Source organism: Pelophylax lessonae (assembly GCF_965119305.1).
Source record: "Pelophylax lessonae genome assembly, chromosome: 4".
NCBI lineage: Eukaryota > Metazoa > Chordata > Amphibia > Anura > Ranidae > Pelophylax > Pelophylax lessonae.
Genome location: NC_138771.1, coordinates 103,877,104 through 103,890,496, shown reverse-complemented (window position 1 = coordinate 103,890,496; position 13,393 = coordinate 103,877,104). Strand labels below are relative to the sequence as shown.

Below are 13,393 nucleotides of genomic sequence, written 5' to 3'. Positions count from 1 at the left end.
ACATCACTGGCTGCATGTAAGGTAAATATCTCCTAAACGGTACATGTTTAGGAGATATTTACACTACCTATAGGTAAGCCTTAATATAGGCTTACCTATAGGTAAAAGTGTCAGAGGAGGGTTTACTTCCTCTTTAAAGTGACAATAGCTTGCAAAAGCTTTCTAAAAGTATCATAAAAGCTTGCTGTTCACACTGCTCCTGTAGAAGCTGAAGTCCATGTTAAACAGGCCATAGGCTGGGTTCACGTTTATGCGAATTGGATGCGGGTTTCCAATTCGCATGACAGGAGAGTGTGACCGGCTCTCAAAAGAGCCGGTTCACACACCTCCGGGGCGGCCGCAGTCTGGATTTGGAAAGGGTCCTGTGCATCTTTGGCTCCAAATCAGGTGCAAATGCAGGCAGAATTTTTGACCTGATTTGCACCTGAATTGGTGAATAGGGACACATCTGACCCCCAGCATGTGTGAACCTGGTCTTAGATTTTAGGGTAGTAAATGGTAGTAGGTAGTAGATGGACTGTAAAAATATAATTTCTTTAGTTTTAAGATTTGTAGATAGAGATACCTTTATATTTTATGCAAAGTAAAAACTGGGAAAAACAACAGCAAGTTCTCTTAAAGTGATTGTAAAGGTTTGTGCATTTTTTTTAAATAACAAACATGTTATACTTACCTGCTCTGTGCAAGGGTTTTGCACAGAGCAGCCCTAATCCTCCTTTCCTGGGATGCCCCGGTGGTTCTCATGGCTCCTCCTCTTCATTGGGTGCCCCCACGGAGAGCCACTTTCCATGGGGGCACCCGTTCAGGCGCGCTCTCGAGTCCTGCTGCTGCGTCACTGGATTTGATTGACAGCAGCGGTAGCCAATGGCTCCTGCTACTATTATTCTATCCAATGAGGACCCGAGACAGCAGCTGGAGCCACTGGGCTCGTGCTCGTCGCTGAATCGATTGGGTTCAGGTAAGAAAAGGGGGGGCTGAGGGGGGCAGCTAAAGCAGAAAAGGTTTTTCACCTTAATGCATAAAATCAAAGACCGATGTGAGAGAAGCCATGGCCGTCTGCAGTGCGGTCCGCGGCAGCTAGTGATGACGATGCGGCGCTCCTTCCTGACGCGTTTCCTCTGAATAGACGTCAACGGAGATAGGAGCGTCGACTCCTATCTCCGTTGATGTCTATTCAGAGGAAACGCGTCAGGAAGGAGCGCCGCATCGTCATCACTAGCTGCTGCGGACTGCACTGCAGACGGCCACGGCTTCTCTCACATCGGTCTTTGATTTTGTGACTACAGAAGACACCATCTATGTAAGTGCATCTGATTTGTTTTGAATAAATACTAGAGGTACTGCACTATGGTCTGGTTTTTGTCCCTGTGAGCTACACATAGAAATCTTGACCCGTGACAAGCAGAGAGACATCGCCCAGAGTGTGGAAGACCAGGATAGAGAGAGGTACCACAATATACGTGCGATACGAGCCCCATTACAGTTTGTTCTGGTAAGAGGCTGAACCTCCCACTTGAGTGATTCACCCACTCTCTTGTATATCTACTACACTGCTAAGCTGACATTTCGCCCTTGACCTTCTTCCTTCTGGTAAGGGGCTAGTCCCCAATAAGGTGGTGGAACCTATTTGCACCCGACAAGTCCAGGAGAATCTGCTGTGTGGATCTCACTACCGACTTGTGTGGAAATAGTTGAGACTATATGCACCTTCCCCCCTTTATTTCTACGTTTTACACACATGATATAGTGGTGGTTATGACCGTTTAAGAGACACTTTATGTTGAGATTCACTGTATTGTACACCTTTGTGTTTCAATTTGATTTTCACTTGAGTGACATTGATTCCACCATGTATTTATTTATCACGTTTACCTACGTTTATGCATATGAGTATATGAGGTCATCATATACACACTTGATTGCACATCAATCCAGGCACAAAGCACAGGAATGTGTTAGATGCTTATTGTAGTATCATATCCGCTCCTGATTTGTGACACTCGTGAATTTAGCGCACCTGATTTCTTCACAACATTCACTATCCCCATTTGGTTCTAAGGTTGCAGCTTTATTTACTTCACAGATCCTGCGCACATTTTTTCACATACACAAGATTCTTAATGCATCTGGCCAAATGGCCGTTGTTGATAAACCATAAGTAGAAAATTGTGTTATTTCTCATACATTTCAGAAATGGAAGTGGTAAGTGCTTAGCCTTGGTTTACATTTGTTTAGGTAAGATTTAAAGGATTTATATATTAAGAGAAGACCGACCCTTTATATTATTGGAAAACAAACTTTCATTTTTTTACATTGTCCCTATAAGGGTAAGTTCACACTTCTGCGGGTGCGGGGTTGCGTGTAAATCGCAGTCTTTCCAGCAGAAAAACATACTACTTTTGGCACCCGTACGCACTGGAAACTACATAGCACTATGTGGTTTTCCTGCGGCTGCAATTTTGGAAAAGGTGAAGGGAACTTTTCCCTGCATTTTTCATAGGTACAGCAGCTTATTAAAATGAATGAGTTGCTGTGCCCATGCAAATGTGGCCACTGGGAAACTGGCATAGTGTGAACATCTATCATTGGTTCATAGTGTGAACCTCGCCTAAATTGTACGTTTGTAGTTCCCTACGGTGTATAGGTATATTATACAAAGCAAAGCATTGTGTAATGGTTCAATCAGTTTTTTCTTACCTATTATTCACCTTCCTCTGTTTCCCTGTCCAGAAAAAAAAAAAAAAGTACAATAACACTATGACTCAATTAGATACAAAATATTTTATAAAAATGAATCCTCTTACCTTTATATTTTATGCAAAGTATCGCCAGACACAGAGTGACAAAAACAACAGCAAGTCCTCTTAAGGCATTAGAAACAATATAAGCAACATTGTCTGAAAAACAGAACATCAATATTCAAAATGGAGATTATAAGGTTGAACTGAAAAATAAATTGGTCACATATTCGTATCAACGAGAGAACTGCAGTTCTGTGATCACTTACCAACTGAAATACACACAATGTTTTGGTTTTGTTTTGTAAAGCTGTAAAGAGTTTTATGTTTGCTTTGGTCTAGAAGGAGCATTTACAGCAGTTTTACTTACCTTTTACTTACCATATCCTCCCCCTACCCTGGCAGCCGGCACTCTCATGTTCTCTTCAACCTCTGGATGAGGGGTGTACCCTCAATGCTCACACTTACCTTGCAGGACCATGGGTCCTGCATTGTAAGTGATGACATCAGAGTGCCTGCATCCAACAAAGCAATGGAGAAAAGGGGCTTTAGGGGACCAGTTAAGCAGTTGGGAGAAAGCCTGGGAGAGTAGTTTTTCCCCTAGCTGCTTCTTGAGTTACCAGCTGTTTCTTTGTATTAATACAAAGCATTTTACCCTGCAGTGCATGGGGAGCCCTACTGCAGAGTCCAGCCTTAAAAAACAAACAAATCTCCATTTTAAAAACAAGTAAAACAACATATTTCTTGTTGTCCTTCTAGGGGCAGGGAATTAACAAATGTGAAAAATAAAATATTTTGTTTAAAAACAATAGAAAATGGATACATAATGGGCAGTATGTTTATGGATAGTGGGCTGATTTTACCTAATATGATTGGCAGATTCTTCTCCAATGATCTAAACAGATTGTGCACATTAAATGTACAAATATATCATTATGACCACAGCTAAAGACAATCGTTCCTGAGAAAGACTTTTGGAATGCCAATCCTGACCATCTAAAGAAGTGCCGTTGTTGATCTAGGGCAGTGATGGCGAATCTTGCCACCCCAGATGTTTTGGAACTACATTTCCCATGATGCTCATGCACTCTGCAGTGTAATTGAGTATCATGGAAAATGTAGTTCCAAAAAATCTGGGGTGTCAAGGTTCGCCATCACTGTTTTAGGACAACATAAAAAAAAAAATAATAATGTCCCCCGCTGTAGACCAATCATCAATCACGACGCCTGCTGCCACAGCTGAACCTGGAAAAAAAATGAAGGCTAACCGCCGAATGCCTGCTCCACCATCTGACAGTTTTTAAATAGGCAAGGGAGGGGGCAACCTGGGGATGTCATCTGGTGCCACTGCGCCTATGTGATGTCACTGACTGGTGCATGCTGGGTCGGTGAGATCGCATGGGGGCGATGCCACCAGGTGATGTTGCAGATGGCCCACCTCCTTACCTAATATAAGAACTGTCAAACAGTGGAGCAGGCATTCGGCGGTTAGCCTTCATCACGAGCGGAGCTTCTTTTCTTTTTTTTTTCTTTTTTCGGGTCTTTGTGCAGCAAGCATCATGATTGATGATGGATCTACATCAGGGGACATTTATGTTTATATTTTTAATAAAGGAATTGTCAAAAACTGTGTGTGTGTTTTTTATTTCTTTTTGACACTTTTTTTGGTGAATGAGTATGGATACAATGTACAATGTACCCCTACTCATTCACATAGAGGGTAGCAAGGCTCTGGAGGCCCCCTTGTTAACCACTTCTGGACCAGAAGGTTTTACCCCCTTAATGACGAGGCCATTTTTTGCGATACGTCATTGCGTTATTTTAACTGACAATTGCGCGGTCATGTGATGTTGTACCCAAATAAAATTAGTATCCATTTTTTCCCACAAATGGAGTTTTCTTTTGGTGGTATTTGATCACCTCTGCAGTTTTTATTTTTTGCGCTATAAACAAAAAAAAGAGCGACAATTCTGAAAAATGTACTTTCTGCTATAAAATACAGCCAATAAAAAAATTTTAAAAATCAAATTGTTTCATCAATTTAGGCCAATATGTATTCTGCCACATATTTTTGGTAAAAAAAATTCCAGTAAGTGTAAAATAATTGGTTTGCGCAAAAGTTATCGCAAGGATCCCTGTGTTCATCTGTGACAGAACAGAGGTCTGCCTTACATAGTTACATAGTAGGTGAGGTTGAATAAAGACAATAGTCCATCCAGTTCAACCTGTGTAGGTGTGTGTGGCTGTAATCATCTCACATACCCCTGAATGTTCTGATCCTTGAGATGCACGTTCAATAGTCTTTTGAAAGCCACCATACTACCCGCAGAAACCACCTCTTGTGGTAGAGAATTCCACAATCTTGTAGCCCTAAAAGTAAAGAACCCCCCACGGTGCCTAAGGTTAACCACTTGCCGACCGCCGCACGACTATCTACGGCGGCGGTCAGCCCCTCACAGGCAAAGTGACGTAGGTCTACGTCGCTCGCCTGTGAGGGTTTAGGGAGCGAGCGCGCGCCGCCGGAGGCGCGCTCCCGCTCCCGCGTGGTCACGGACCCCCCCGCGCGTGTGACCGGCGGACCCGATCGCCGCCGGCCACTCTGCGATCGGCGGGGGAGAGGGAGAAAGTCAGGCAGCTTGTGTAAACAAGCTGCCTGTCATTCTCCTCTCTGTATGAGAGATGATCACATGGATCTACTATGTAGATCCATTGATCACTCTGCATACAGTTGAAGCCACAGCCAATCACAGTTAGAATCACGCCCCTAGGGACACACACAGCCCCTCCCTCTCAAATAAAGTTAACCCCTTCACTACCAGTGTATTTTTACAGTAACAGTGCATATATATAGCACTGATTACTGTAGAAATGTCACTGGTAACCCCAAAAGTGTCAAAAATGTCAGTCAAGGGTCCGATCTGTCCGCCGCAATGTCGCAGTACCGCAAACAAAAATCGCAGATCGCCGCCATTACGCGTTAAAAAAAAAAACAACAAAAATGACAAAAATCTTTCCCTTTGTTAGTAAACGCAATAACTTTTGCGCAAACCAATCAAAATACGCTTTTTGCTATTTTTTTTACCAAACATAGGTAGCATAAAACAAATTGGCCGAAAATATTAAAAAATTTTGATTTTTACATTTTTTTTTTGGGGGGAATTTCATATAAAAAAAAGGGAAAAATATTGCTATTTTTGCAAAATTTACGCTCTTTTTTTGTTTATAGCGCGTGATCAAAAAATCGCACAGGTGATCAAATACCGCCAAAAGAAAGCTCTGTTTGTGGGAAAAAAAGGACGCCAAATTCGTTTAGGTACAGCGTCGCACGACCGCGCAATTGTCCGTTAAAGTCACGCAGTGCCGAATCGCAAAATACCCTCTGGTCGTTTAGCAGCCAAATCCTCCGGGGCTTAAGTGGTTAAAACGCTTCTCCTCTAATCGCATTGTATGCCCCCGAGTCCTCATGCAATCCCTTCGACTGAACAGATTTTTTTCTAAGCTGAGATCCCCATTGAGATATTTAAAAATTGCTATCATGTGCCCCCTCAGGCGTCTCTTCTCCAGGGAGAATAAATCAAGCGATTGCAGACGCTCTTCATAATCAAGGTCCTCCAATCCCCTAATTAGTTTAGTTGCCCTTCTCTGGACTCTCTCCAGCTCCAACACATCCCTTCTGAGGACTGGCGACCAGAACTGGACAGAATACTCCAGATGCGGTCGGACCAGAGTTTTATAAAGTGGAAGGATTATAGTCTTATCTCTGGAATACATCCCTTTCTTTATGCATGCTAATATTCTGCTACCTTTGGCAGCTGCCGCTTGACATTGCATGCTGTTGCCTATTCTATCATCAACCAAGACTCCCAGATCCTTCTCCATTTTTGATTCCCCCAAGGGTTCCCCTCCTAACGTGTATTGTGCTTTTATGTTTCTAGTCCCCAAGTGCAAAACCTTACACTTCTCTACGTTAAACCTCATTTGCCAAGTCGTTGCCCACTCCGTTATTTTGTCCAGGTCATCCTGTAGGATATCTGCTTGATGCTGTGCAGTTATTGCCCTGCCCAATGTTGTGTCATCTGCAAAAACTGCTATTGAACTACTGACCCCGACCTCAATGCTGTTTATGAATAAATTGAACAAGGTTGGTCCCAGGACTGACCCTTGGGGGACCCCGCTTACTACCTCAGACCAGTCTGAGTATGCGCTGTTTATTACCACCCTTTGGACACGTCCTTTTAGCCAGTTCCGTATCCAAAAGCAAACCCTGCTGTCGATACCTGCAGACCTTATTTTATAAATTAAGCGCTTATGGGGAACTGTATCAAACGCCTTAGCGAAATCTAGGTACACCACATCCACTGGTCTGCCCCTATCTAGCTCACAGCTCACCTCAGCAAACTCTACGATATAGTCCCTTATCATCCCCTCCAGAAGTTTACATACTATCGATGTCAAACTGACAGGCCTATAATTTCCCGGGACATGCCTCTGACCCTTTTTGAATATCGGAATCACGTTAGCTTTCCTCCAATCTCCTGGTACGTCTCCTGTCCTAATACTGTCCGCAAAGGTCAGGAACAGTGGTCTGGATACAACCTTACTGAGTTCCTTGAGTACTCTCGGATGTACGCCATCCGGGCCTGGTGATTTGTTTGTGTTAAGTTTATCCAGCCTTTCCCTGATTTCACCCTCTGTTAGCCATAGTGGCAAGTCCTGTGTATTACTACTAACCAAACAGTCATGGTCAGTGTACCCCTCCGTTTCCTGTGTAAATACTGACGAGAAAAAAAGCATTCAGCATGGTTGCTTTTTCAGTGTCCTCTGTAACCATCCCCCCATCATCGCTAATTATGTGAGCAATATGCTCTGCCCTAGTTTTTTTGCTGTTGACATACTTAAAGAATTTCTTTGGGTTTTTTTTTACTATCCTCCGCTATTTGTCTCTCAAAGTCTATTTTAGCCATCTTGATTTAGTGTTTCCACTTCTTATTTGCCTCCTTGTATTGGTCGAAAGCCAATACTGTGCCTTCTGATTTATATTTCCTGAAGGCCAATTTTTTTCCCCTAATAAGATTTTTAACGCTACGGTTTAGCCAGCCAGGTTTGGACTTGTATCTTCTAAATTTATTTCCCATAGGAATACACTGCAAGATGCCTTTGCTTAATATATTCCTAAAGCATTCCCATTTTTCCTCTGTGGTCAGGGATCCTAGGATTCGGTCCTAGTTTACCCTTTCCATCAATGAGTACAATTTTGGAAAGTCTGCCCTTCTGAAGTTAAGGGTTCTTATGTTCCCCACTTGCCTTGTTCTATTGTTATTTACACTAAATGTGATCATCCTGTGATCGCTAGAGCCCAGGTTGTCCTTGACTCCTACCTCCGAGATTATGTCTGGGTCATTAGTGATCAATAGATCCAGGATTGTGTTTTCTCTGGTAGGGGAATCCACCAGCTGTGACATGTAATTACCCTGTAAGGTTTCCGTGAATAGACGGGCCTTATGTGAGTGTGTAATCCCCTCTCCCCAGTCAATGTCGGGATAATTGAAGTCCCCCAATATGATGACTGATCCTAGCTTTGCCACTTTACCCAAAAGTGCTAAAAATTCCAGCTCTACCTCCTCCCCTTGTTTAGGTGGCCTATAGCAAACCCCCACAATTACTTTTCCCTTTTCTCCTTCCCTAAGGAGTTCTACCCACACGGATTCTAACTCCATACTCATCCCTTCCGTAATGTCACTCCTCTCTTTCACCCTTACATTGTTCTTGACGTAGAGACATACCCCTCCCCCTCTTTTTCCTACCCTGTCCTTCCGGTACACCGAATACCCTTGGATATTTGCCAGCCAGTCATGTGAGGGGTCGAACCAAGTCTCCGCTATTCCCACAAGGTCTATGTCCTCCTCATGAACTAACATTTCCAACTCATCCATTTTATTAGCTAGGCTCCTGGCATTAGCATATACCCCTCTTAGTTTTACGGAAGTTAAACGTGATTGGTTATGTTTATTCCTGTTTGGTCTGAGGTTCTTCCGCACAGACCTACCGATTGACATTGTGGACCTACTGTCGCTGCTGACCCTACAACTGCCTTCAGTCCTTTGCTCCCTCCTAACTGACTCTACTTCTGAGCCCTCCCCCCGTCTCCTAGTTTAAAAGCCCCTCCAACTTGGTGGCCATCTTTCTCCCCATTGTTTACATAGTTAGACCGCTGTTCTGTCTCTATGGGGAGTGATCACGGGTGGCCGCCAGACACGTGGGCCCCCACTGGCTATTACAGGGAACGATGTAATAGAGCCGACCTGCCGCAGTATAAGTGCGGCAGCTGGTCGGCAAGTGGCTAAAGGGGGCTTCCAGATTCCAATAAGCCCCCTACCCGAAGACTCTCACAACCACAGCCTAGGGTTGTGGGGAAGAGGCTCTTGTCCCCAAAGGGCCTGGTATTGATTGGGGGGGGGAGGACACACTCCATTTTTTGGGGGGGGTTTTTTACCATTTTTTTATTGCCAGCTACGTTTTTTTTTTTTCAGTCAGCGGGGAAGCCCCTTGACAGCTGATGACTCATCTGTTGTTAAGGAGGCCGCGGGCAATTTTGCGGCCCGCTCCTCAACCAGCTAATTCGGGTGTTCACTGAACGGGCCTTTTGCTCAGCTTGAACTGTTCGTCCAACTCTATTCACAACACAGCTCAGTATTCTTCCTACAGTATCCTTCAGTATCCTTCCTCAGTATCCTTCCTCCTACACTCCTGTTGGTTGTGTGGAGGAGAGGGGGGTCTTTCCTCCAATCAGCTCTCACACAGTGTAACTACAACTCTCCACATTCTCTGTGATACTGACAGATGGAGAAGGATTTTAACATGATTCTGCCCTTTTTGAATGGATGTAGAGAAGAGAAGACTGCAGATAAAACTTATGTAGGAGAATTTGTTTAATCTCTGTGTGCCACCTGAGGCCAGGCACTTCACTGGGTATATAAGGGGGTTTACAATGACTTTAGGGTAAAAAAAAAAAACGTATGAGCTGCAGGTTCCCAACCCCCAATGTGCGTGAGACAAGTGGCTCCCTTGAGAAAGTCACGTTTATGCTGTGATGCAACGCGTTGGGAGAAGCGTCTGACGTCACTTCCGATCTTCGGCCGAGACCGGAAGTCATTGGATTCCACTGCCTTGCCGCTGCCACGCTACTTATATGCTGTTTACACTTTATACGAAATGTGAGTGCATTATTTTTTTACCTATGTCTAAATAAATGCCTTTTAAACGTACTACACCATGAAGTGCCTCCTTTTATCGTTGGTTTGAGCTCCAAACCTTACTTAGGATTTCACCCTTTGATGCTTTGATGCTGGCTTTCCAATAAGGACCTAAAGCAGGGGTAATGAATTATAATTCAAGGAGGTCAGGTCTCTAAAATTTTCTTTGGGCCGAGGTCCGAATCTGAAGTCTGTGCTATGACTCAGAAAGATGGGCAAAACAAAACGTGTTCATCAGCGTTGCTCTTAACATAAAATGTGCCCATTAGAGTGTCCCTTAACATAAAATGTGTCCATCAGCGTGACCCTTAGCATAAAATTTGCCCATCAGCGTGACCCTTAACATAAAATAAGGGGCACGATGATGGGCACATTTTATGTTAGGGGGCACTCTGATGGGCACATTTTATGTTAGGGGGCACTCTGATGGGCAAAACAAAACGTGTCCCTTAACATTAAATGTGCCCATCAGAGTGACCCCTAACATAAAATGTGTAAAATGTGCCCATCACAGTGCCCCCTAACATAAAATGTGCCCATCAGCGTGACCCTTAACATAAAATTTGCCCATCAGCGTGCCCCCTAACATAAAATATGCCCATCAGCGTGCCCCTTAACATAAAATATGCCCATCAGCGTGACCCTTAACATAAAATAAGGGGAACGCTGATTGGCACATTTTATGTTAGGGGGCACCCTGATGGGCACATTTTATGATGGTGGGATCGCTGATGGGCAAAACAAAACGTGTAAATCAGCGTTGCTCTTAACATAAAATATGCCCATTAGAGTGCCCCTTAACATAAAAAATGCCCATCAGTGTGCCCCATAGCATAAATATGTCCATCAGAGTGCCCCTTAACATAAAATATGCCCATCAGTGTGCACCACAGCATAAATATGCACATCAGCATGCCCCTTAACATAAAATAAGTTGCAAGCTGATGGACACATTTTATGTTAGGGGGCACTCTGATGGGCATATTTTATGTTAGGGGGCACGCTGATGGGCATATTTTATATTAGGGGGCACGCTGATGGGCATATTTTATGTTAGGGAGCACGCTGATGTGCACATTTTATGTTAGGGGGCACGATGATGGGCACATTTTATGTTAGGGGGCACGCTGATGGGCACATTTCATGTTAGGGGGCACGCTGATGGGCACATTTTATGTTAGGGGGCACACTGATGGGCAAATTTTATGTTAGGTAGCATGCTGATGGGCACATTTTATGTTAGGGGGCACGCTGATGGGCACATTTTATGTTAGGGGGCACGCTGATGGGCAAAACAAAACGTGTAAATCAGCATTGCGCTCAACATAAAATATGCCCATTAGCGTGCCCCTTAACATTAAATATGCCCATTAGCGTGCCCCTTAACATAAAATATGCCCATCAGCGTGCCCCTTAACATAAAATATGCCTATCAGTGTGCCCCTTAACATAAAATATGCCCATCATTGTGTCCCTTAGCTTAAAATAAGGGGCACGCTGATGGGCACATTTTATGTCAAGGGAGCACTCTGATGGGCACATTTTGTTTCTTTTATGGGGCACTCTAATGAGCACAACAAAATATGCCGCTTCTCTGCACACTTGTTAAAGCTTGAGAGGTTTTTTTTTTAAATACAGCTATTCTACCCTAAAAATGTGCTCCACATACCTGGAGCCAGGAGCTGAGCCAAAAGCCGTGAACAGGGGGGCGGGGCGTACACATAGTGTCACGCCCTAGCTCGCTGCCCTGCTGAGAGGGAGCTGCAGTCAGGAGCAGGGGGTGGGGCGCGCAAAGGACGTCATGCCCCTACTCGCGGCCCAACAGGACACCGCAATGTCTATCAGTCAGGAGCAGGGCCGGGGCGCGCAACAGGACACCGGCTGTGAATGAGCCGGGAGCCGCAGTGAGGAGGGGGCAGAATACAGGTAGCGGTCCGGGCGGAAGCATCGTGCGGGCCGCCAATGGACAGCGGGCGCCATTTAGTGACCGCTGATCTAAAGAGACTGCCTTAAAGGAACCATCACTGGACCCCTATCTCTACAGTGGAGATCTTGTTACCTTTGGTACAAACATTAATTTAGAGTGTTTTGGAGCTGAGCGGCCATTTCACTCATTTATGGATTTTAGCTCACCACCACAGCGTAATTAGTTTCCCGCACCATAAGGAGTTTCCCGCACTTCCGGCAATATTTCTTCACCAGCACTTTCTTTATGAACTTTGTTGTTCTTTATAAACTAATGAACTTTTTCCACGTTTTTTATCTTCATTAATTTTTTCATTTTTTCTTTTTTTGCTACTTTCACCCAAACCCTTTTTTTGTATTTGGGCGTTATTGTTTTAGATCTTGACTATATTTCAATTTTCACTTCCACCACTGTGATCATTTATATTGTGCACTATATCACTTTTTAGTGGATTCAGACCTATTTCTCTCTTTTATTGGATCTGACCGCTTTTTTAGCACAGTGCACTTTAGGAGTTTATTTTCTTTACTTTTATTCTCAGTGATCCCCCTTTCTGTATCACGCTATATTATTGTGGTATTATACACAATTTTTCACTTTGCACTTTATCACCCTGTGATATTATTTCAGCATATTTGTGTTTATTTATCACTTCCTAAGATATTTATTTCATCTATTTTATTCTTCACCTATTTATTATTTGCACATATTGTCACTACACATTACTGTTCATTATTGTGCATTGTTTTTGCTGTTGCCTTGCTTGGTTTTAGAGTTATATGCATTATTTATCCCTGTGATTTTTATACATATTGGGGGTGATTGAGCGCCGGTTTTATTTATTATTTACTTTCTTTTATGTATGTGGAGACACTGCTAGGAATTGGCTGCTAATCTTTGGGCCCCTTTTGTATCATTTATTCTTACTCTATATATTTCTTTTTTAACTACATCTGGTTGATGGTCAGCGCATAGGCTTATTTTACCTTTTTTCTAATGTGTTTTTAATGCGAAGTGTTAAAATTTAATGCAACACTTTTGCATTTTAGATGCCTTTCCATGCATTTTGTATTCATTTTTATCCCAGACCACCTGGGAAAAAATTTACGTGACTCAAACAATGCTCTTCCCAATAACTATAAAAGAAGGTACATTTTTGAGGCATTTTTTAAACAGGGTACCAAAGATACAAGGTACAGGACTTTTAAAAATACAGAGCATCCGCAGCACAGTGATGCGAACAGTTACAGAAGAGACAATTTTTAACTTTTGTTAAAGCTTAAAGGAGTTGTAAAGTCAGAAGGTTTTTTTAACGTAATGCATTCTTTGTGTGTAGCAGCCCCCCTCAGCCCCCCTAATACTTACCTGAGCCACCTCTCTGTCCAGCGATGTCCACGATTCCTTTGGTCAGGACATTGACAGGAGGGAGGAAGGAG

At 43.5% G+C, this 13,393-nt stretch overlaps 1 protein-coding gene across 1 annotated transcript in view; it reads right to left on the bottom strand.

The window, feature by feature from the left end:
* Nucleotides 1–13,393, bottom strand: part of LOC309552533 (uncharacterized protein) — a gene marked incomplete at its 5' end in the record, with an annotated part of 63,599 nt that overhangs the window by 17,175 nt on the left and 33,031 nt on the right. Inside the window, 2 exons of the mRNA XM_082253489.1 lie at nucleotides 2,698–2,722; nucleotides 2,805–2,897. Coding sequence (XP_082109615.1) covers nucleotides 2,698–2,722; nucleotides 2,805–2,897 — 118 coding nt within the window. The remainder of the gene's footprint in view (nucleotides 1–2,697; nucleotides 2,723–2,804; nucleotides 2,898–13,393) is intronic.